At 33.2% G+C, this 27,616-nt stretch overlaps 1 protein-coding gene across 6 annotated transcripts in view; it reads right to left on the bottom strand.

Moving 5' to 3' along the window:
* Positions 1-27,616, bottom strand: part of LOC139963361 (potassium channel subfamily T member 2-like) — a 147,767-nt gene that overhangs the window by 47,124 nt on the left and 73,027 nt on the right. For 4 of the 6 annotated variants that reach the window (XM_071964032.1, XM_071964033.1, XM_071964036.1 and 1 more), the window contains exons 2-3: positions 5,420-5,499; positions 4,666-4,765 (exon numbers count right to left, since the gene is read on the bottom strand). In XM_071964032.1, coding sequence (XP_071820133.1) covers positions 4,666-4,765; positions 5,420-5,499 — 180 coding nt within the window. Of the gene's footprint in view, positions 1-4,665; positions 4,766-5,419; positions 5,500-8,350; positions 9,455-26,168; positions 26,709-27,616 lie in introns of those variants that run through there. The other 2 variants (XM_071964035.1, XM_071964038.1) reach the window with 2 other exon arrangements.

Here is a 27,616-nt window from a genome sequence, read left to right as displayed (position 1 = left end):
AATTTTGCACAGCCTAAGCCGGTGAGAGCAAGCCGGTAAATTAAACTGATCATCTGAAGCAGTATATATCTATGAGTGGTGTAGCAGTGTCTGTGCTAGTAGTACTATCATCTTTCTGCTTATGGCAGCAGGGCAAATTTTTTTAAAGGATTTTTGTCTGACAACCTGCAGGTCTTATTTTTGGTTATCCAAACCGCAAATGTGGTTGTCCAAATAAATGTAGCAAAATACTGAGTGACCAATATATGTTCATGATATGAGAGATGCTGAATGGAGCAACAACACTTTGGATTGGTAAAGCTACCCTATGAGTAGTACATACAGTAGGCCTATATATCACTGTTCTTGTTTTATATCATTTTCAGTATTCTCCAAAATGCTGAAGAGTATGATAACAATTTATCATTGTTACCTATCTGTGCTATTTTAAGTTGTAAACTGCATTGGATATAAACAACTATTTGTCTGCTGGACGACCTCGAGCCAGAGCAGATGCTGGTCGTCCCAATAGAAATCTGCTCCGTGCTCGGTCCACCGTTAAAAATGTGACCTGCTTTTTAGGCTAATACTATACTTCATTCGCACGCTGCTATTGATGCACAACATAAAGAGCATGCATGCAATTAATCAAGACTGAAGTAACCTAACACCTGCAGGATCATAACTTTTGTTTTAAACTAATCAGGACCAAAAATAGTCATTACTGTTCGGACTTGAAATAATTTTAATAATTCAGATCGATGTACTTCTAGTGTGTATAATACCTCATGTTTAGCTATAGTCTTTCCCTTGATTTTGACCTCATCCAGCAGCTGCATGTTTTACAGCGGCTATACCCTATTATAGCGGCTATACCCATACTAAATAATTAACTTAGGACTGGTAAATTTAATCTACGGAATTAATCAGGAGCAGATAAATTCTATTTCCCCTGCTAACCGAGTTTAAAAAAGCATTAACCGTGACACAAACCTAAACATGAAAATATTGATAGGATAGAGGTAACACTGTCCTATAAACAAACTTTGTCAATCAGCTATGAAATATCTTATTCTATTTGGGAGATAGTCACAGATTTAATGTTTCTTCATACTAAAATTTTTAGTTAAAATGTTGAATTGGAAGCCACCAGACATGTAAGTTGTAATCCATCAGCCCTTGCATGTTTCTCCCACATTTGTGGTTGCTTAAGCGTTGTAAAAATAACTGCTGATTATTATTATCATTATTATTATTATTATGCAAGGTTGAAGACTTGATCAAGTAGAAATATGACATCATCAAGCCACATGTGATTCTATTTTTAAAATGTTTCACCAGTGCTTTATGTTTTTTACAGATCTTACAAAATATTTCTCCCCGTTCATAGGTGTTATATAATTTGACAGAGAATAAGATTATTCTGTATCATTTATATAGCAAAACTGGTATTGTGAAATGGACAAATTGCGATCAAAATGCAAAGATGTATACATATATATATATATATATATATTTTTGTACACATGCATGTTAAATCATTTCCAGAGCTTGCAGTGATGTCAATAGCCAAAGCAGTGATCAACAACAACAATAACAACTATCAGCCCAATTTTTATATGCAACTAGTTGGATATTTATGACTTTGTTGTGTTTAGTTTAAGTTAGTATTTCCCAGTTAGGGTCAACTGGGAATTAGCTCAGAAGCTGATTTGAGACCCTTTCCGTGAGATGATCTTGGATAAATATGTACCGTCTTACTACAATGAAAACCTTCTCTTATTGGTGAGTATTCATTTGAATTTCCGACCTTTAGTAACACTGCTGTTCATTTTTCGCCACGCCAGCTTCTTCACCTTTCAAGGTTATTAGTCTGGAACGTTAGCCTGTGTGTTATGTAATCAATTCGCCAAGCCTAGCAAAGGAAACCAGCGTGGAAAAGTCACTCGCACAGCTTGAATTTCCCGCGATGAACCACACAAGAGCCTATTAAAATTCCTGAGACAGGTACACTGTTATGGCAGTGGTATAATAGGGCGCATTTTCAAATGTCAGAGAGTTACTAGGCAGGCTCCCTCAGTCAGATGGACAGCGTCTGAACACTTTCTCAAACTACTCATGGAGGTCGTACCTCATTCATCATCTCTTCAGTATGTGCAGCTAAGGTGAACCATGGAGGTAAAACAGCATGTAGGACCATTTTTTACCTCCATGGGTGAACAGAGTTGTTTAAAAAACTGTTGAAAGAACAGAGTCAGACCCCATGCAGTTCCTAATTTGCAAACCAAATCCATTGACTAAGACTCAACAATTGACAACACAGCAATTTGGACAGAATAGGGTCAATTGCACTCCAAAGTGCAAACAACCGTTTGCAGAAATTTGGTTACTGCATATTCAGTGTAGCTTTCGTGACAGTTAATTACAGTTATGACCCATTTGATGGTTTGTATCATGGGATTTTTATGCTAATAACTATTCAAAAGCAACCTCAGTGTACATACTATATAGGCAGACAGAGCTGAGCTACGTATTGACTACACAGAGCGTTTTGTGCATTAGTAACAGTCTCCATGGTAACATGGGGCTTCATATAAATTAGGTTTGCAACAAAGCAAAATTTCCTTCTGCACATGACCTGTTTTATAAGCCATATTGAATTAATGACTTTTTGATATGACAGATAGCTTGCAAACTCACTGTTGTATTTCGACCTTAATTAACGAAGGTATCAACAAAACTGAAGAAGCTTGTGGTTGTCTGCTCTGTTTAGTTTAGTAATCCCAAGGGTTAGGATTAACCAACATTTGAAACCCAATCTCTCTGATGATCTTTAAGGACCATTACACCGTCTTCTTCAATTAGCCATCTCTACTCTGTTTAGTTTAGTAATCCCAAGGGTTAGAATTAGCCAACATTTAAAACCCTATCTCTGTGATGATCTAGTATGAGCCATTACACTGGCTTCAACAATTAGCCCTCTCCGCTCTGTTTTAGTTCCCAAGGGAATCCCAAGAGGTTAGGATTAACCAACATTTGAACATTTGATAGACATGCACATCACTTCCAGTGGCATTTTCTATACTTTCCTTCAATTTTGATTCATGTATACATAGTTGAACACAGGCTGTATATATATTATAGTGCCGAGACTATTAGCTAGATCAAGGGGCTGTTAGCTGATGAGCTCAGCTGGTCCTTGGGCGAAAACAAAACTCAACAGAGAGACAAACATGTTATGGCCTCAAAATGTATTTGGTGTTAATGTCATCCATGAGGTACTTGCTCTGTTATTCGTTCATCTGTGTTACAATTTCCCCTTTGGTTGCACTATGACATATCTACACCAGAAGTTTGCCTATAGTTGCCCTTTAAACTTAAGGGATAAGAACAAATGTTCTGACATACGTCACTTGTCATTTAGCCTCTGAAGCAGATCCTGCTAGGATCGAAACGTCAGACCAACTTACTTTTACATATACGTCAACTACGTAACTTCTTATTACAGTCTCTGAGATGGAATTTGTTTGTCCTCTTGTCATCTCTCCTACACCTTTATTTTGTTACATTTTTGTTTCCCTTCCTACACAATGCACACTGCAGCAGTCAGGCGCGTAGCCAAGGGGGGGCGAAGGGGGCAGCCACCCCCCCCCCTTGAGCATATTTTTTAAAAAGTTTTTTAATGTTTTTATGATATCGCTAGTATTTTCAAAAGAGAAAATGCTAAGATGCAACTTACAAGGCCTGGGAAGTGCCATTTCCAGCGATCTGGGAGGCATTTACAGCCAAAATTTTCTTGTACGCTTCGCGCCAACCATGGTGGCGCTCCGCTTAGATAGTTTGCAATGCCGAATCTACAGTTTCGCCCCTCCCTTGGCAAATTCCTGGCTACGCGCCTGGCAGCAGTGCACTTTTTCAACTTTTCATGGGTCTGATTAACTAAAGGTCATTTTAGGAAATTCATTTATTACAGTGCTTGATTGGGTAGTGGGGAGGGAGGGGAGGTGGGGGAATGACTTTGGTTTATGTTTGTGAAATATATAAAGATTGTAATATGTTTAGTATCTCCTATTTCCATATAGAAATATTTATTTTACAATCAGCAAACTACATATTTTTTTCAAGTTTGCATATATTTATGCTGAAATTAAAAGAATATGTAATACCTATATATAAGTGCTTTGGCACAGAAAATATGTTAATTGCAAAACATAAGATCTTAATTATGATGTACAAATTAATAATGGTATGGATAATACCAATCCTACAAATCTTAAAAGTACTTCAGCATACGCAATGTCACATTTTCTGAAATTTTGCAAAATCAGTTTGCGATTACTCGAAAAATCATAAGAATCACAAAAAATATCTTTGCTCCTTAGTTCAATCTGGATGTAAATTGTTTAATGTAGACTTTTGACAACATGATATTATTTCACTTGAAAATCTGCCCTTTAGTAAGACTGCCTTTAATTGTTCACCTTACTAGGTTATGAGACTGGAACATTAGCCTGTGTGTAACGTAATCAATTCAACAAGCCTAGCAAAGGAAATGGGCGTGGAAAAGTCACTTATACAGCTCAAATTTCCCGCGAGCTACCACACGAGAGCCTATTAAATGGAGTAAGGTAAACTGTTATGGCGTTGGTATTAAAGGGTGCATTTTCAAATATGAAATTTTCTTACCAGTTTGCATTCCTTGGATTTGTGTCTAGGCAGGCTCTGACTACGTAAAGGGCACATGATATCAACTTGATGGTAAAATTGAAAAGACGAATACGGACACCTGGAGGAAAACAATCAGAAAATAGGTTAAAGGTGATTGATCGATCGGGTTTCATAATTGATATATAGCCACAAATATTTATCAAAATCAAACAGAAATGTCGATCTATACAAAAAGGTTGTTGTCTCAAAACTTGTTTTCTGTCAGAAAATTTTCCTCACATTGAAAAGTGAAAAGTTATAAAAAGTGAGCTGTTGGTGAAAAATTACAAAAGATGTAATAGCAAAGTGTGATTTAGCTGAAAATATCATTCAAATACTGCAAGTTGGGCAAGAGAATGCACATAGGATTTATTTTTTGTCAGAGGATCTTTGGATAACTTTTTGGTGTGCTTACTAAAATCATACACATATGTTCCACTCCCCCTTTAAGTTTACGTGTGACCCCCCCTAATTTCTCTCCTCATTTTTCCTGAAGGACCAAGGCCTCTAGGAGGAAAGTAAGGATACCTATAAGATACCATACGGATACCTAGATTCTAGTATTCCTATTGTTGGGAACCCTGGTACCGCCAAATTTTGGCAAAAGTTAGCACCAAAAATACCCAAGATATTTTATGTCATGCAGTTTATTGATACTACACACGTTGCCAGTACACTTTCATTGCAACATAATTAACATATTGTACTTCAGTTCTTAAAAAGTCTGACTTACTTGATCTTTGATTCTTGATAAAGTATAGCTGAAGCCGCTCCTTAAATGTCTGCTCGTGTACATAAAATTCAACTTGGACCCTGGGGAAAGGAAAAGAAGAAACCAATATAATTCTCTGCATCATTTAATGTTAAATGAACCAAGGGACCTTCGGTTATATGGAAAAAGTTTACCACAATCATATTCACCTAAAATATAATATAAATCCAATGAATTTGCATAATAAATGGCACTTTCTCTTCTTTTATTCTTTCCCCTTCATGAACACAAATTATCTGATTCATAGGACAACGTTCTGATCAAAGTTATAGAGGTGATGATAATATTATCTGTCCTGCCATTCCTCCCAACCACTCTTGTGTTATATTACATACATTTTTCCTCTTCCTCTTTTGCATGAAAGTTGAAGGAAAACAACATGTTTAAAAAAAAAAAAACACTGGTAGCAAAACTGACCAGATTCTACCTGTGCAGTATACCAGCAACTGTATCAACTTTATCAACTACTGACTATTGCAAAAGTAATTCCCATTAGCTATAATATAGAGATTGACTAAGAGACTGACTTCGGTCAGCTTGCGGCAATTTGATAAGCCAAAGATGGCTTCTTCGCGAGTTCTTGCTTGCAGGAGGATCTAAAATACATACATCAGAGTTAAAAGTGTTCCACCCCTAACCCTATCCTCCACCTATTCTCCAGACCACATGTCACCCTCTAGTAATCTACCACCACCCCATCTCCTTTAGGATAAAAGCAGTCAGTGAGGGACATAGTCCACCAAATTAATCGTGTGATACCGTACATATATTGTGAGTATATTACATAGTAGAAATGAAATAAAGCAAAGATGAGCCAATTTATTTGTCAATTTTATTTTATTTTTCGAAATGAGAAATAATTGACTTTGACAAAATGACAATCCAATATGTAATTTAATTAAAAGAAATTAAAAAAAAGCAGATACTCAAAAAAAAAAAAAAATTAACAGGCTTGAAAGCAAAATTTGTCAACTTAACCAGCATATATATCTTCAAGATTTAATAATTTATAAATTTAATTTTAGCTTTGATTTTTGGGCAAACTGAATCCAGCGAGCATTGACCAGGCCTGGCCATGACACATAGGAGCCCAATGGCCCACCTTGGAGATCCTGTGCCCCCAGTCCCCCCCTCCTCATCAGTGCGACCATCATGTGTACAAAAGTGTCACATTACAGGCCCACATGAGTATTGCAAGTGCCCCACCTCAATTTTCTGGTACCCCTCCTTCATTGTTGCCATGCACCCCTGAAACTCCTGAATGCCTTGCATGGTAGCTACAGTATATAACTCCTATCTCAATTGTTCCTTCAGTTGACCTAAAGTAATGTATAGGGTACAATGTAGAATTTCACGTAGGCCTTGCAATGAACTAATTCTTGCTCTTCCTTCAACCTCAAAGAGTTACTTGTTTGGTTGAATTTCTCACGAGAAATTACCAACAAAACAAGAAATATTGATCTACTCTGATCAGAATGAGATCATATACACAATATGTTGTTAGTAGAAATATACGGTAAATATCACGCATCATATCATCATGTACGTATGTATGTAGCAACTTAATGATATATACAATGCATGCACTTAACTTTCTCCAGGTACTATGGTTTTTTGCTACCCCTAATTTTTGGCTTTTGAAATATATTAAATATCTTTGATTGATAAGTTTGCCAAAAGCAGAATAAATTAAGACAATCAATCAAGATGCATCCAAGTAAAATTAAACGCAGCTAGCTAACGTACAAGTGGCTTCTCGGCTTCTCTCGAGAGCTAGATTGAATCATGGAATCTGCATTTTAATGTTTACACTTTGAGAACACAAACATTACGTTGTCCAACAAACTGCACATCCGGAACCCCCCCCCCCCTTTTCCCCGGAAGAAAAAGCCAGGCTTGGTAAACATATAGGGCTTTACCAGGATGAATTTATAGGCATAATAGATTTATGTCATAGTCCAAGAAAAGAGTAAAATTGAGTACGTAGAGCAATGTTTCAATATACAGTAGCAACGACTAGTTTTCAAAGATGACATCCACCTTTATAATATATTTCATCTCTGGATTGCTCCATTAAGGTTAAATATATTATGATGATTTCGGCGACCTCAGTGTAGGCCTAACTAAATGTAAATGTATTTAATCCATTGTTTTATCAATTTTACATAACTTTAACCAAAATATGTTCTTTTTACTTCATGTAAATAACACTGGAGAAATTCCATCAATATAATGTAACACCATATACATGTCCAAATTCGTAATGCATGTATTGTACAGTAAAACGTCATTTTGAGGCCATGCATAATTGTTCTACCATTGAGTTATGTTGTTGCATGTAAGGAGCACCTAATGGGCTGTCAGCGTATTAGAATTTAGTCTAGTACATTCAGCCACTTTAATTGATGTTTAAAGGATCATTTCTCAAATATTAAATGTGGTTTACAAGTACAACCAGAACTAAGAGTGACATTTTTCAATTGTTTACAACAAATCAACATTAATTTTGTGTCCAGTGTCATTCGTAAGAGAGCCAACATTTCTAACATGTATGGAATGAGCAAATATGGGATTATTATGGGATACAAACCATGTGTCCTTGGCTGATTTGAATATTCCATTCTAACCAAAACATTCTTTATCGATCTTTTCCAGTTTTGTTTATAGTTTCCCAATCAATTTCCAATTATCTATTAATTCTCATATTAGATCTCAACAGCTTCAACATTTGATCTCAAAGTTAAATCTTTTGCCATAGAGGTAATTACTATTATTGTCAATGTGTTTCCTGTTGAAGAAAGTGAGAATGAATGATTCCAATTCACTTTAAATTGATGGATTAATTCACTCATGCAACATAATTCGAACATAATTTGAAAAAATATAACTTACTTGGAATCCATTGCCATGTTGTATTGTTAAAGCAAATTAAGGGTTAGTTGATTCCAAATAAATCATAGATCTGAACCAGCGAGCTGCAGAGGTTTTACTACATTACATGGCAAATATATAAATATACAATAATAAACATCCTGGGTCATTTAGACTAGGAAATGTGTCACATGTCTCTACATAAAGAGGCAATCTTTGCCGTGTTCTGTAGTCTTAAGAAATGTCTCCTCCATTCAATTGAGAGCGAAAGATCATTAAAATTTGCTAGCGTAAAAGTGAGATAATATAATATTCCTTGGATAAATTCAAAAGCAAAACATCCAGGTAATTATAACCAACAATCTTGGGACTTGTTCTGTTCAGGTTATAAAATTCTCATAAAGGTCAAAGAACAACAGATCTCAGTATATGTACACTAAGTGCACACAGCTATACTACCATCACACGGATATTTTTCACAAGTTGTACAAATATTAAATTACTGAGGAGAAGAAGAAGATTCCAACACAAGATTCTAAATTAATTTCAAACATTTATGGTAGTTTTTTATTGCAGCCAAACTCCTAGCTGAACTATACATTTCGCCAAAAATTTACTGTAATCCGATCAAATCAGCATAGATTGCTACGTGCATTACGAAAACACACACGCTATATACTTGCTGGTTGCTTCCAACACAGAAGGACGATACGGAAACACAATCTCACAGCTCAGTCGAAGTTATATATTTCTGTGATATAATTTGTATGTATACAGCATTGCATGGTCCTGACATACTACCACTCACTATAATGCCATTGATTACGCATGACAAAAGCCAGTGACAGGCTCAAGGCTACAAGAAAAATATTTAAATTGATTTAACACTATAAGAAATATTTCACACTCCTGAAAAGCATCATAATTATGAGCATACTGTCTGTATGATTCACAGTCTAAAATCGACTCCAAAATCGATAGAAATTTTTGATGAGCTCAACAGACGTTGTTGTTATTGTTTGAATAATTGTCACAGAGACTTCAGTGGTAGTTGATCCCAGTATAAAGTCGCCATTCAAATATTTATTTCTCGCTATTGAAGCCTGAAGCATTCGGCACTTTTGTTATTAAAATCCTTGCTGTATCAATATTATTGACTTAAACACACACACACACACATATATATATTATAATTAAAGCGACACGGTATATAAGTTGCTTATACAGTGTCAATGAGATCTATACGATAGATCATACCTCCAGACATTATTAACATCACTGGCATGGTCTGATGATCACTTCGAATCACATAAATACAGAAACTTGTGTCTTGTTTATATAAATACCAAACATGTGCTGAAGGTAACAATCAAAAATAAATAGTTACAATTTATATTCAGCTGCTCGGAGGGGATATATACATGATTGAGAATTGCAAGCCATATCAGTCGCAGGCAGAGACGTGCTTTAAGATGCGAATCAGATACCTTGAAATATCAGCTAATTGTAAACTGTATTTAACAAAATGATGGTATGAATTTATAATGAGCATAAATGTTAGGATATCTATCATTGGCTACTGATAACTGTTCTAGATTTCGATTAAAAACTAATCGGTTGTCAGATTTTACATTCTGATGTATTTGTCATGATAAGACTGACTTGCATGACTTGAATCTTGTTGTATATATCATGAAAAGTACAATATGTCATCCAATGTTATAAAGTACAAGATGAGTCATGGCTGTTGCCAAGGATTTGTTACAGCTTTATTTTTCATTAAATTTTTTTGTCCATAGACCAACTTCTTAAACTCAAGCAAATTTATTTGAGCTGAAATAATTTACACCAACCAATCAACACCATCAGCTAAAGGTCTTTTATAAAAAAAAAATGTAAAGCATCTAAATTCTGAGTTAACTTTTTGATTTATACAGTATATCTCTATGCTGTTTGCATGTGACACTTTGATCATTTAACAATGCAGTCCATGCATTGGCAACTTTCATTTGAAGTATTGCAGTGAAATAATCTCAAATCATATATAGTACAGGCATTTATAATTCTATAATCATCTGAATCATATATAGTAAAGGCATTTATAATTCTATCATAATCTGAAATCATATAGAACAGGCATTTATAATTCTGTAATAATCTCAAATCATATATAGTACAGGCGTTTATAATTCTGTAATAATAATCTCAAATCATATATAGTACAGGCATTTATACTTCTATAATCTCAAATCATATATAGTACAGGCATTTATAATTAATAATCTCAAATCATATATAGTACAGGCATTATTAATTCTATAATATTCTCAAATCATATATAGTACAGGCATTTATAATTCTATAATAATCTCAAATCATATAGTACAGGCATTTATAATTCAATAATAATATCAAATCATATAGTACTGTAGACATTTATAATTCAATAATAATCTCAAGTCATACAGTACAGGCATTTATAATTGTGTAACATTACATACAATGTAATATCAATGCATAGTTCAATTTTGTCATCATATGTAATGTTGTTCATGTGTATGGTAAAGTAACTGATATGTCTAATCCAGTAAATATTTGCATATACTGTATGTGATATCCTTAAATGAACAATGCAAGCAATGTATTGTAATTTTATTTGGGGGTTAGGGGGGGTGGAAGAAGTGGGTTGAAAAACAACTGTGGCCCCTTCACAAAATTTCCACTGTGAGAGTAAAGTAACAATCTTTTGCTACACTGTTCCTCACACTGTTTGATCATTTTTTCCTACTTTTTTTTAGGTACATTGATTTATTTGAGTGTGTATGCATTATCTCTATAAGTCCCCAGTTGAACAAACTATTGGCATTCTTGCTTGGAGGACCAATAATGATCATAATACTGTCTAATACCAGCCTGCACAGTGCATTATCTACAGATTATTTAAACTTGACAATTAAAGCCATTATAAAGCTCCTTTTAGCTTTGAATTTGCTCAATTGTCGACAAACTCTTTAAGACTAAACTCATTATAGCAATACAATGCATTTAATAGCTTCCGAATAGCTTTGTCATATTATTTAAACATGACAATTTAAGTCATTATAAAGCTCCTTTTAGCTTTGAATTTGCTCAATTGTCGACAAACTCTTTAAGACTTAAATCATTATAACATTACAATGCATTTAACTTAGCTTGTCATATTATTTAAACTTGACAATTAAAGTCATTATAAAGCTCCTTTTAGCTTTGAATTTGCTCAATTGTCGACAAACTCTTTAAGACTTAAATCATTATAACATTACAATGCATTTAATAGCTTGTCATATTATTTAAACTTGACAATTAAAGTCATTTATAAAGCTCCTTTTAGCTTTGAATTTGCTCAATTGTCGACAAACTCTTTAAGACTAAAATCATTATAACAATACAATGCATTAAATAGCTTGTCATATTATTTAAACTTGACAATTAAAGTCATTTTAAAGCTTCTTTTAGCTTTGAATTTGCTCAATTGTCGACAAACTCTTTAAGACTAAACTCATTATAGCAATACAATGCATTTAATAGCTTCCGAATAGCTTTGTCATATTATTTAAACATGACAATTTAAGTCATTATAAAGCTCCTTTTAGCTTTGAATTTGCTCAATTGTCGACAAACTCTTTAAGACTTAAATCATTATAACATTACAATGCATTTAACTTAGCTTGTCATATTATTTAAACTTGACAATTAAAGTCATTATAAAGCTCCTTTTAGCTTTGAATTTGCTCAATTGTCGACAAACTCTTTAAGACTTAAATCATTATAACATTACAATGCATTTAATAGCTTGTCATATTATTTAAACTTGACAATTAAAGTCATTTATAAAGCTCCTTTTAGCTTTGAATTTGCTCAATTGTCGACAAACTCTTTAAGACTAAAATCATTATAACAATACAATGCATTAAATAGCTTGTCATATTATTTAAACTTGACAATTAAAGTCATTTTAAAGCTTCTTTTAGCTTTGAATTTGCTCAATTGTCGACAAACTCTTTAAGACTAAAATCATTATAACAATACAATGCATTAAATAGCTTGTCAATAGCTTTTCATATTATTTTAACTTGACAATTAAAGTCATTATAAAGCTCCTTTTAGCTTTGAATTTGCTCAATTGTCGACAAACTCTTTAAGACTAAACTCATTATAGCTAAGACTAAAATCATTATAACATTACAATGCATTAAATAGCTTGTCATATTATTTAAACTTGACAATTAGAGTCATTATAAAGCTCCTTTAAGCTTTGAATTTGCTCAATTGGTGACAAACTCTTTAAGACTAAAATCATTATAACAATACAATGCATTAAATAGCTTGTCATATTATTTAAACTTGACAATTAAAGTCATTTTAAAGCTTCTTTTAGCTTTGAATTTGCTCAATTGTCGACAAACTCTTTAAGACTAAAATCATTATAGCAATACAATGCATTTAAAAGATTGTCAAAGCTTTTCATATTATTTTAACTTGACAATTTAAGTCATTATAAAGCTCCTTTTAGCTTTGAATTTGCTCAATTGTTGACAAACTCTTTAAGACTAAACTCATTATAGCAAACAATGCATTTAATAGCTTGCGAATAGCTTGTCATATTATTTAAACTTGACAATTAAAGTCATTATAAAGCTCCTTTTAGCTTTGAATTTGCTCAATTGTTGACAAACTCTTTAAGACTAAAATCATTATAACATTACAATGCATTTAATAGCTTGTCATATTATTTAAACTTGACAATTAAAGTCATTATAAAGCTCCTTTAAGCTTTGAATTTGCTCAATTGGTGACAAACTCTTTAAGACTAAAATCATTATAACAATACAATGCATTAAATAGCTTGTCATATTATTTAAACTTGACAATTAAAGTCATTTTAAAGCTTCTTTTAGCTTTGAATTTGCTCAATTGTCGACAAACTCTTTAAGACTAAAATCATTATAACAATACAATGCATTAAATAGCTTGTCATATTATTTAAACTTGACAATTAAAGTCATTTTAAAGCTCCTTTTAGCTTTGAATTTGCTCAATTGTTGACAAACTCTTTAAGACTAAAATCATTATAACATTACAATGCATTTAATAGCTTGTCATATTATTTAAACTTGACAATTAAAGTCATTATAAAGCTCCTTTAAGCTTTGAATTTGCTCAATTGGTGACAAACTCTTTAAGACTAAAATCATTATAACAATACAATGCATTAAATAGCTTGTCATATTATTTAAACTTGACAATTAAAGTCATTTTAAAGCTTCTTTTAGCTTTGAATTTGCTCAATTGTTGACAAACTCTTTAGGACTAAACTCATTATAACAATACAATGCATTTAATAGATTGTCCAAAGCTTTTCATATTATTTTAACTTGACAATTTAAGTCATTATAAAGCTCCTTTTAGCTTTGAATTTGCTCAATTGTTGACAAACTCTTTAAGACTAAAATCATTATAACAATACAATGCATTTAATAGCCTGACAATAGCTTGTCATATTATTTAAACTTGACAATTAAAGTCATTATAAAGCTCCTTTTAGCTTTGAATTTGCTCAATTGTTGACAAACTCTTTAAGACTAAAATCATTATAACATTACAATGCATTTAATAGCTTGTCATATTATTTAAACTTGACAATTAAAGTCATTATAAAGCTCCTTTTAGCTTTGAATTTGCTCAATTGGTGACAAACTCTTTAAGACTAAAATCATTATAACAATACAATGCATTAAATAGCTTGTCATATTATTTAAACTTGACAATTAAAGTCATTTTAAAGCTTCTTTTAGCTTTGAATTTGCTCAATTGTCGACAAACTCTTTAAGACTAAATTCTTTATAATAGTACAATGCATTTAATAGCTTGTCAATAGCTTGTCATATTACAGAGTCAATAAGTCAATTCCAACATCCTTTGTTGTTTGAGAAAACACTTGCAATGCATGTCCACAGTGGGTTTTCATTATTTCTGAGCCCTGTGTGACAAAACAGGACACTATTACACATGTTTTACATTGGTAGTTGTACTAGTGTAGGATAATTTTCCAAGCTTCAAGACTTAAAGACTGCTAGGTCAAAACTTGGTATCAATGGTTTAAAAAATTCTTTTCAACCATTATAGCTGAATGTTGAAGGACAATATAGCAATTCATGACATCATATCAGTAGTAATATTTGCTGGTTAATCACTCCAAATTTATGAAAACATTTCAAAATGAAACAAATAAATAAAAATAAACCCTGTGGCCCCTCACAAAATGTCCACTATGAGAGACAAATATCAACCATTTGCTACACTGTTCATCACAGTGTATTATAACTCTATTTTTAGATATATTAATTTTTTTGAGTGTGTATGCATTATCTCTATATGCAAGAAGTCCTTAGCTGAACAAACTGTTGACATTCTTGCTTGGAGGACAGATAATAATACTGTCTATAATACCAGCCTGCATGCATGCAAAGTGCATTATCTACAGATTTTTTAAACTTGACAATTTAAGTCATTATAAAGCTCCTTTTTTGCTATGAATTTGCTTAATTTTTGACAAACTCTCTAAGACTAAAATCATTATAACAATACAATGCATTTAATAGCTTGTCAATAGCTTGTCAAATTACAGAGTCAATAACTCAATTCCAACATCCTTTGTTATTTGAGACAAAGCATTACTTTGCTAAATATTGATCGTTCATGAAAAGCTGACATAAATAGGCATAGACTGATATATGCTGCAAAGTTAGATTAAAATACGCTGTATTGGCCCAAAATATGCTAGATATTCAAATACGGTCACCTTTGGTCAAAATTCTTAAACTGTTTTTATTACAACCTACGAGGAAATTTTCCTAATTGGGACATTCAGTCATCTTGTGTGTTCCTTAACAATGTCTGAGAACAATTTGGAGATTAAAGACCTTTGGGAAAGTACTTTTTGAAAACTTCTAGCAATTATAGCATGCTATAATTTGGGGCCTATACCGACAACCATTAAAAGATGACTTTTAGGCAGAATTTTAGTCTTAATATGATATTAGTCCAAGAAAATAGAATCTTGGTTATCTACAGCTGAATTCCAGTTTTCAGGATATTTACCTTTATATAAATTTGTTAAATCTCTGGAATAATGCTCCTTTAAGGCTATCAAAATTCATGATACAAATTTATGGGGCTATCAAAATTTATGATGGTGGATGCCAGCTCCTATGTGGAGCCATAAATGTTTTATAATTAAGTACATTTATATTTAATTTAAGTTTTAATCAATCAACCAAAACATGTCCATAGATGAATTCCACACCATTTGTCCTTGAAGTATATGTAACACATTGTAAGCATGTCCTCTGAGGCCAAGAAAGTCTCTTGTTTTTCCTATTGAGTTTTGTGTGACCTGACCTAATGGACTGTTCCGTATTAGACTTTATAGTCCAGTCACTTTAACTGATGTACCTCAGCTGTTTAAAGAGTCATCTCTCAAAGATTAAATGTGTCATAGAAATCCAACAAGCAGTCCCAGCAATATATTTTATTAGTCTGCGCAATAGTAAACTTTGAGACTAATTTAAAGTCATATAAATTTAATCCAGACAGTTTTATTTTTATGAACTGCCTATCGATGTATGAAATTATGAATTATTCAAAACCAACAGTGGTGTCCAACTTTTACATCAACTGAACCGACTTTGGTTGTTTCTAGAAGTCTAATATTAACAAATATACTATCATGCAATCATATCCCTATCTCTACTCAATACTATTTCAACAGTAAATTTATATGTTTAAAAACAAAGTTGCCATTGTTGAGTACGATGTGGTCATTGTAAATTGTTATGTATTTGTCAATTTTGGTGATTAACTTGTATTTATTAGTGCAGCTGTGGATATATACAATGACTATATTTGGCTTTGAAAGGTCAGAATCATGCATGAAATTTCCATTGACTATAGATTACGTGTGCATGCAGGCATTACACAAAAGTACGCCATTGTAATTTTATTATGAACAATAATGAATAAATGTTTAATATAGATGTGTCGTGATCAATTGAAATTTCCTTATAAAGTCAATATCAGCAGTAAAAGTGCAGGGAATACTGTACTGTAAAAAAATTGTAATCCACTTTTAAAGGTTACGAAATTTGCCTCTTTATAAATTACTATTATGGTTCTGTGAACAAAAAATTGCTATGCATCTTCGCACTTATACAGCATGTTGCCCCTCTTTACATAGCATTTTGCAATGCGACACCAGGTAAATTATTCACTGAATGTATGCTGGGATTTGTACCCCATTATTTACCCCTCATCACGAAAATGGGTTTCAAGATGGTTTATTACATTAATTTCTTTTTATTTCAGTGAATAAATTTAAAATGAAAACAGTATCTCCATCCCTTAGATATTGCTAAATGAATTTCGAGGAAGCAATAAACCTTGCGCAAGATCGTGATATGTGGCGGAGGTAGATCACTGAGCATGTCGGATAGGCGAGACTCAACTTACTTCTAATGTCAAGCACTTAAAGACAATTTATTTGAGACATTCACGAATGACAAAAAATTATCAAGTAATTACATTTTGTTTTGAAGAATGTACATGTATGAAAAGATATCTATACGTAACACGACATTGCAGTTATAACTTAACTTTTAAAAGGAAAAAATAATGCCAGAAGCAATGTTCTAGAAATGCTTAGATAATACAAGCTATCTATAAACTGTATGCATTTGTAGAGCTTCGCTTAAAATGATTGGTATCTGAGTTTGCTCTGGGCGGATTTCCTCGTCTTGTATGTAAAGCAAAACCAAGGTTTTCTCATCAGATTGGGAAATGAGCATCTGGGTCATAATATCAGCTTAAATCATATCAAACTAAAACAGGAATTTTGCAATAATTATCATTCTTTTGACAGTTTCGTCCCCCCCCCCCTCCACCGCAATATCTCTCTATCTCATATAAAACTAAATTATTCAAATAAATTTCAGTAAAAGACCAACAATTACATGCATGACCCTGATGAGAAGATTATGCTCAAGACACAGAATCCCTCCACTCCATCTCCCGTTTAAATCTCCAGATGCTGAGACTTAAAAGTGACTTCTCCCTATCGGCTTTTACAATCTAGAATAGTGACTTGTAACTGCAGTTCTAGGTTAATGAATGCTGATGCTCTGTCTATTCTTCTTGTTTTCTTTTGTTTTTTATCTCCTGCTTTATATAGAAGACTTGCTGAGAAGCAGATTATTCACTTGCTTTATGTAAAGTCTTACAAGCACAAACACAGATATCTGTGGCAGTCACGTACATTATCCTCTAGAAAGTGGATCTAGAAGAGTTATCATGGAACTAGCTCTTCAAGTACAGAGGAAGCTCTTTTCACACCGCCTAGATCCATCAGTTTAAGAGATACTGAAATATCTATGTCATATTATAACAGTGCCAGCTAGCTAAGATTGATATTAAGTTGCAACTTAACATGTGGGAAGAGGGGAGGGGGGAAGGGGAGAAGACCCGGAGAACATTTTTAGGACAAATGAGGTGGTTAATTAATTTAACAACTGTCGAGTTATGCAACAACACTTTCGCATACAGAATCTATTGATAATTCTTTGGAGAATTATGAATTTGATAGTGTTATCGATAATCACTGCATTATTCCTTAGTGTCAGTGCAAGCCTGAGTTTTGTCACAATTTGGTAGCACAAATCTACATTGTGAAGTAAGGTACGAAGTCTCTGTCACATAAAGTTCAGCAAAATCACATCCATCATGACAGGCATGATGAAAATAGGGACCAATTTTAAAAGCTTGCAAATGAAAGACCAAGCCACTACATCATCTCTATTTGTCCAAACATTCTCATATAATATACAATTCAGCGGTCAACATGTTTCCACATTCTTACTTCTACCAGCCAAAATGGATGAAACTTACTGTATCTTTAGATTCAAGGATCTTAATTTTACAGAGATACAAAAACTTTCCAGTTATCCTTCAAACGACTAAGAAATATCTAGTTCCGTTTGGGAGATATCACAGGTTTAATGTTTCTTCACACCGAAAGTTAAAGACTCGACCAAGTCTAAATAGGACATCATTGAGTCACATACATGTGCTTCCAATTTTTATGTTTCCTTTTTTGCATACATATTTTTTTCACAAATGTGTATAATCTTTTATATAGGATATAATGCCTTACATGCTAACTCTTAAACATTCATGGCTACTAACATTCATGAGCTAGTGACGACATTGGTGACGACATTGAACAACTTTTGTTGGAGTCTGCCCTATATAAGACTAGTTATTATTATCATTATTATTATTCTGATACCGTGTTACTATTAACATGCTGTAATTACATACTGGTAATACACCTTGACAGAATATGAGAGTAAAACAAAAGACAGGTAAAATGTTTCCCATCGTCATGGCGCTGTGAAAACACATGCAACTTTACAGATGACATCTCAAAGTTTTGAACTAGAACTGCAGGAAATCTCCCAAAGGAGTAAGAGATGTTTCTTAGCTGTTTTGAGAGACTTGTTTATCAAACTTGAATATATCTATAATATTTCCTAAAATTAAATATTGGGTTAGTGTCTCCTTTAATATTAAGAAGTCTTGGTGACGATAATACAAAATTACAAGTTGCATTATATAACCAATTACAAAATTAAGATTTAAAGTAGATTTGCAATGTTATAAACCTGCACTGATATAATTAACAGTTTTAGAAGAAAGAAAAAACAGTATAAAAAAATATATATACTGCAGTTTTCCAAGAATATTGCAATGATAAAATACATGTGGTTCATTAATGTACATTCCTACATAGCACAAAATGACAAGTGTTTCATGATCATTTTACCTATTTATTAATATTTTTAACCAGTGCTATGGTCGAGGATAAAGGCATTGGCATTTTGAAGCAAGAAAACCTTGCATCTGCTAGGTTGTGGGTTCCATCCATTGCCGGACAAAGTAATGAAGGTAAATTTTTCATCCAGGAGGACCCAACGGTTTTCACATCTGAAATGGTCTTCTGAAATGTTTAAAAATTTCCAAAGAGGACTAAAAACCTGTCAATCAGATAGCCACCCTATGTGAAGTATCTGTAACTTCAAGCCTGCATTCGCATACACATGTGTTATCATAGCTTCATAAATATAACAGCCTTCATTTCCTGACGAGGCCGATATCCAATCCGTTTGCCAATCTTTATCGTCATCGTTATGACTGCCATGTCTCCGTTGTGATTAAATTATGATGAACAATGTAACTCTTTCCTGTGGCGAACATATTAATTAGTTTACACTTGCAGCTGAATTAATTCACTATGTACAGTCAAAAAATGGTGATTAATGATTCAGGAGTAATGAGTGCATGTCCTCTGAGAGGGCATGCATAGATGTTAGAGTGAAAAGCAATTTTTCAAATTAACTAATTTAACTCATCATGATGGTGGGTGCATTCATCTCTTTATACCAACAGATATATAATCTGCATATGTGCTCTCTTCCTGCAGTGTAAGCTCAGTGGTTAACGCCGGTGCCTTCCAATCATAAGGGTCCCTGGTTCGAGTCACTCCAAAATTAATGTATGTGGTCCAGTTACAGAGTTGTTGACAATTGACAATTCATAATCATTTACGTTAAATATGAATCTAAGAGACTGACTTCGGTCAGCTTGCGGCTTTGATAAGCCAATGAGGCTTCTTCGCGAGTTCCTGCTTGCAGGAGGATCTAAAATACATACGTACATATCCACATCACAGTCTCGACTCACCAACTGTACACATGTATGAACTCTTTAATGATGCCTGTAAGTTTGAGTCAGGTCCTAAATATCCTCAAAATGGATGGAGGAAACATTTTTTCTTAAATACTTTGGGGAATTGTTGATCATCACAACATTATCTCTGTCAGAAGATAAAGATGTAGCTTGGTTTCTAATACTTATCCATTATTCATATTTTTTTACTTGGGAACTGACGACATCTGATAAGGAAATACCCGAAAACCACGCTTTAAACTCAGTTTTATATTACGGTACATTAATTTATGTTCAATGCTTGTTATAATCTTGAAAAAATATACTCATTATGTACCAGCAAGAATTTTAACCTGAACCATACAGTAATATATAAGCCAATATAAGCCTTTGATAAGCCAATGATGGCTTCTTTGCGAGTTCCTGCTTGCAGGAGGATCTAAAATACATACATACATACATATAATGTTAGTGCTCATGCATACTCAGTGCCCTTATGCATGAATAATGAATGATACGTATTGGGTTACATCAACTATTCATGAGAGCATTACACAATAGACTGTAGTTTAGTTCTTTTACTGGAATGTGATCATTTGAGATAGATAATATACAGCAGGCCAATTGTTCAACATTAGTCTCAAAAAGGGGCACAGTAAAAATGTCATTAGTAGATGCCAATGTAGAAGGGCATCATGGCAAATGGGAAGGGCACGACAGCAAAAATGATTCTGTGGAAGGGCACTTTATCATCTAGGCATCACTATACGTCATTAGAGGAGCAGTTAAAGTGTCTAATCAGACCATTTCATTATGGATTTATGGATACCGTAAAAAAAAAACTAGTATCAAGCTACAAATTTTTATTTTTCCAGAATGAAAGTTTTATTTACAGTTTTAAGCACAGTGGAGTGAAAAACCTTGCCAAAATTCATGGCAGTGAATTACACAAACATTCTCAAAACTCCTTAAAATTTGTATATTTTGCAAATTATGGCTGATATAGCATGTAGAAAATACCTCATGAAATAATTTACGTGTTTGGCCACCTTAAGTTTATTGGTCTTCTGACACCAAATATTTTTTTTCCACGTTTTTGTGTTTACGAATCTAATACTATCCTATCGTTGTTAGTGTAAGGCACAGTGAAGCCTAACCAACTCGGCAGTTCCATGCTTTAATTGTCAGCAAATAGTTTTTACCAAAATTGCAGATAATCGCATATTTTGGATACGATTTTCTGCATATAAGCTCTAAAGGGGTGTTGGTGGTTAAGGATTTTAATAACTACGAACTCGGATTAAAGTGGTTATACCTTTATAAAAAGTTTTGTATACTTTAGTAATTAAGTGCCCTTATATTTTATGTTCAGATGAGGATTTCCACATGGTTATAGTGTTAGACCTAGTAGTCTACTTGAGCGGCTAGTACTATGTACGCTACTGTGTATGGGTTGCCTGCACATAACCAATCCATCATGATATTGATGTTCAACGGACTATTTAATTGGTTTAGAAATGAACATATGAACACAACATGTTAATGAATGCTTTTGAAGCACATTATGTACTGGGTAAGCTCAACCCATTCCCTGTGATAAACTGTAATATTAGATGTTTAAATGGTGTTCGCTGCATTTCAGGGACACCTTCGCTATATATTTCAGGGACACCTCGACAAACATCAAGGGCACATGTATGGGTTGCCTGCGTATAACCAATCCATCATGATATCGATGTTCAACAGAATTTTTAATTGGTTTAGAAATGAGCATATGAACACAACATGTTAATGAATGCTTTTGAAGCACATTATGTACTGGGTAAGCTCAACCCATTCCCTGTGATAAACTGTAATATTAGATGTTTAAATGGTGTTCGCTGCATTTCAGGGACACCTTCGCTATATATTTCAGGGACACCTCGACAAACATCAAGGGCACATGTATGGGTTGCCTGCGTATAACCAATCCATCATGATATCGATGTTCAACAGAATTTTTAATTGGTTTAGAAATGAGCATATGAACACAACATGTTAATGAATGCTTTTGAAGCACATTATGTACTGGGTAAGCTCAATCCATTCCCTGTGATAAACTGTAATATAAGATGTTTAAATGGTGTCTTCGCTGCATTTCAGGGACACCTTCACTATATATTTCAGGGACACCTCGACAAACATCAAGGGCACGGCGGCTTTCTGTCGCCTGTACCATCGATTATGTGTAGAGTTGTGAAATACAGCATGCATAACACTTGGACAGTGTTAAAAGTATTCAAGAAATACTTAGGATTCCAGGTTGCCTCTCTTTCATCCGTCACATTTCATCTGTTTTAATCTTTGCATGGCTTCGTCCAGGTCATCACATATAATTTTCAACTTGAATTCCTACCACGAACTTTCATAAAAATGATTTACTGTCAAATAATATTCAAAGATATTAAACTAATCAATTATACTGTCATATAGGAAGAACACTGTCTGTTTCTAACGACATAAGATTCGAGGCCAATCGTGGGGTTTTGCCTAAAATTCAATTCTAGTGTGCTTCATAAAATGATGAGTGTTACATGCACAATCATTTTTCTATGACAAGAACAACAATCATCATAATAATAATCATAATAATCAGGGAGTTATTTTTACATATATATATATATAGATGAATGATTAATTTATTGTAATTGGGTTTTGGCTAAAATTCAATTCCAGTGTGCTTCATAAAATGATGAGTGAGACATTTACAGTCATTTTTCGATAACAAGAACAAAAACAATAATAATGATAATAATAATAATCAAGCAGTTATTTTTACATATACTGTATGTATATATATATATATATATATATATATATATATAGATGAATGATTAATTCATTGTAATCTGACCAAGAATGCTATCACTAACATATGTCATGTCAGTTTTAAATGATTTCCACAAACTACTGTCATGCAAATTATCAGTGAGAAAGAAGCCATAATTTTAGTGCTAAAATAATGCATATCAAATCAAAGCAACATTAACAGACTAAACTGTAGTTGAAGTGCAAATAATATCTGCTGGTTTAAGCTATCATAATATTAGGGATCATATTTTCAGTATGGCCTAATCCTAACTATATTTGAAGGGGAAATGTACATCATTCATGGTGCTTTACATGTAAATATCTGATTGCTCATACATATATTAACAGTTACCAGAGGCCTACGCGGCATGTACATTTCCAGGCTATTCCCAAAGTTAATTCAGCTTCAAGCTATAAGCAGTCATTTCAATTTGCATGCAAGCCCCGATTTACATATGAAGGAAAGTAAAATGATAACTGCTATTACAACAGACTGAAACTCATGATGCACAAAAGCATTAATTAGTACATTAATCATACAGCAATTTCAATACAAATCCAACTTAATTAATTGCTAAATTTGCTTTGTTTTATAGTATTTTAAGGCAATTAAAAAATATGATTTGAAATTTTTTACAACCACACACCACTAATCACATGAAATATGGTGAAAGTTATGTGGCATTATTAGTTAGATGTATACTAGCTCAAACTAACTGTGAAGCACAATATTAGCGTGCAAACATTGTACGCAATTTGTAGTACAGTTAAATTTGGAATTATCCATAGAGCATTTCTATTGTTGTCGAATTTAGCAAATTAGCTGAATTTTGAAATTATATAGAGCAACTTATGGTACTTAGCATCGGTATTTAGTTTTCAAATATTTGATGATTGATATTTATCATTAATTATCAATTAAGCAACATGATTCTAATATATTTTAATTAAGATATGTATATGAACATAACTGCAAGATTTTTCTCTTGAATAATTGGATTATTAAAGTTTTCTTGTCAAAATTTGACTTTGATACAAATCTAAACCTTGGTTAAATGAGATTCACAATTCAGAGACGTCTTAGTTTCTCAAGGTCATCAGCCATTACTTGGCTCCACATTTTAGCAAATGCATGTATAATTTTGCTAAATGCGGCAAAAAGCGATCTTTTCTAAGGGTTCAGCTATGAGTTTTAAGGGCATTATGTCTTAAATGTGTTCATTATGGACACTGATGAAAGCTTGATGTTTAAGAATGTCTCTAAATCACACATGCAGCAAAGAGAAACTCCTTTGATGGCCAAGCTATAGAACTGCTTAGCCTAGTAAAATGATGTACTTGGTAAAAAAAAACCTTTTAATGCCATTTTTGCTCTTTCTGATAATTCATCTCTGTGTAATTTACATTTTAGCTTTTTTTTCTTTTCTTTTTTTTTTCATTTTACATGGCACTGCGTAGTAACACATACTTAAAGGTAGTCAGTATAGGCCCCAAATTAAGCACCCTATAATTGCTAGAAGTTTTCAAAAAGTACTTTCCTGGAGGTCATGACTCTCCAAATTGTTCTCAGACATTTTTAAGGAAAACACAAGAAGACTGAATGTCCCAGTGACTGTGAGGAAAATTTCTTTGAAGGTTGTAATAAAAACAGTTTAAGAATTTTGACCAAAGGTGACCATATTTGAATATCTAGCATATTTGGGGCCAATACAGCATACCTTTAACCATGAAAAGGTACTGTAAAGTATGTACTTGAAAGGTTGGAACTACTTTTCTTATTCAAATGTCTCAGTCGGAATCAACATTCCATAAGAATTTAGGTAAACCATTTTATAATCGTCCAAAATACCAACGATTCCATGTCCCACAATGCAGTTTTATCAATTTCTTTTTTAATTATTTTTCTTAGTTTGTGGTTAGTTTTCATCATTCCTAGGGAGATTTTGGTACTAGAAAATGAAAACAAGTTTTTAGTGCAAATCATTTATCTTTCATTTAGCTGTATGCATGCAGTGAATAATTTTATCTGGTAAAAGCATTCAACAAAAATTGCTATGCAAAATTGATCAAAACTGCTAGTCACAATATTTGAACACATAAATTGGCATGGTGGAGGCCAATTCAGCCAAAAGTAAAGTCCATGAAGTTCTTTTGACAATGACAATGACAATTTATTTCCAGCAATTGTGTACAGTACATGAATGTTTAACAAAATATGAACAAATATTTTGATATACAATACAATTTAGAGAGACAGGTACAAAGAAAAAGAAAAACCTTCATCATGTTAAATGATATACAATATTTAAGCTATAAAAATGCATGGAAAAGGAGAAAAAAAGAAGCGCAATGCTTATAGAATGTTTTCCCCATTTGAATATAATACATACATATACTGGAGAGAAATTGGTAAAAGTAAACAAACTCCAAAACAAAATTAAATAATATAAAAAAAAAAAGGAGAAGGTAGGCTGGGGGTACAAAGACAGAGAGAGACAGACAAATAAGTCCACCTTCAGGCTCTAAGTACTTTCCTATAGTTAGGCCTACATATCAAACAGCATATTATAACACATTAAAATATCCTGCAATTACCCAGTGCAATTATGTACACTGCCTTTCTGCACATTTGGGTATTACCTTGTGAATTACTCTGAGCATGTGTTTCTAAGTATCGTACTGGATAAACTCAAGACTACATTCTATGAACTACAGTAAATCAGTGTGATATATTTGCTACCTCATGTGATTCATATTTCCCAGGAAGTTGCACTAAAATACAAGGCCAAGTTAATTTGACATTGACAGACCCTTCATTATATACCGTTATTTGATTTGTTCTTTGTTTAACACTTCAATATGCACTTAACATATACAATACACTATATCTTGTCTGTATGAGTGGAATCTGTCAGTTGCCATCACATCATAATGAAGTCAGCACAAAACTGTGCGGCTTAGCCTAACACGCACATAGTCCCTTATAAATTGCAACGCATATAAACAAGAATATTAGATTGGCTACATACAAAGAATTCACAAATGGTTTTTAAATATAATTCTAATCTCCTATGTAACATAGATATCTCTTCCTTTTTTCTTTATATAAAGAACACATTATTTTTTTTATAATACAGTCTTTTACACTTAAGTTCATTTAATATGTACTTACTGCTGATTCGATTCCTTGTCACTAAAATCTCCAGCGGAGAGAGGAGAATACTTGCATTGTACGGTGGGGCTGGTTTCCATGGTTACAATCAGAGATTAAATAGATGTTTCAAAAATGTTACGAAACATCAAGCCTCATTCATTATAATCCCCGAGTTCAATCTCCTCAAGAATAGTTCCACATCTGCAATGTTTTCACGATTCTGTTAAAATGTCACCTTCTTCCTCCTCCTCATACACGGTACCTGGAGATTAATCTAGCACTAACACATATGGCTTCCCAATGTATCTCACTTTAGTTCATGACTACAGACACGAACACTTTGATGCACATATCACTTGCTATCCCTAGATGTTAGACCGTTCCCGAAATGCATCATACGTAGGCTACTTGATCACACTGAATGAATTTATGCAGAGCTGCACTGCAGAGATGTAAGTTCCAAGTCCCTACAGTACTTACTACACCTTACTGGAATTTATAATACAAACATGTGCTCAATCCTCGCAGAGCACCTCTGGGATTCCGATCTCCTTGGAACTATGGAATGCCAAAGAACATTGGCCAATAAATTATTGAACTGAACTGAACCTTTCCATAAACAACTGTGCACTTCCATAATCAAACGCATACAATTCACTACATACGTATGTACGATAGCACGATCAACTCAGTACTGTATAACAAGTAAATTCACAACATACAACATCTGTACCATAGCATGACCAACTCAGTACATATTAACAAGTAATGCCAGTTGATACCAAAGATAAATTACTTTAACCACACATCCACATGTATGGACTATAATATCAACTACTTATTATAAAGGTAAATTATTATTATTGCTTTGTGGCATATTGTACGTGTGCAGTAGTAACAATAATAGATATCATTCTAAACCAGGTCATGAATTTTACTTGTAAGTGTGGGGTATGTATCCCTGAATAAAACTAAAGCATTTTTATATGTCTTTGTACAAAAAAAACCATTTGGAGTTTTGGATTTTACCAAATTAAAGTCAGTTTTTAACTGATCAGTGTGTGGCCAATGATGCATGACCAGTGTGTCATTTGTTAATTATTATCATATATTGTTTAATACAAGACAGTAAATTTTGTATCCCACAAAGTTATGGTACTGATTTATTATGCAAACTTTTGAGAGAGTATGACTATTTTGTCTTTAGCTTTGTTCCTCTTGCGATTTTGATAATTTTATTTTATTTTTTTTGATCATGTTTTGGTATGTATATGCCAAAATCGTAAAATATTTGATGTAAATGAACACACATAGTACATGTATCCACACCTACATTCACTTATGCAAACAAATCATCAAAAATACTTTTAATGGAATCAGGTGACCTTTTCTGTGACATAGAATATTAAATTTTTAAAACAGCCTGAATATAATATTCATTGTGCAAGTAAAACTGAGTTTTCATT

The sequence above is a fragment of the Apostichopus japonicus genome, chromosome 22 (assembly GCF_037975245.1).
Source record: "Apostichopus japonicus isolate 1M-3 chromosome 22, ASM3797524v1, whole genome shotgun sequence".
Taxonomy (NCBI): Eukaryota; Metazoa; Echinodermata; class Holothuroidea; order Aspidochirotida; family Stichopodidae; genus Apostichopus; species Apostichopus japonicus.
Note: the sequence above shows the minus strand (reverse complement) of the source record. Positions and strands in the feature narration are given on the sequence as shown.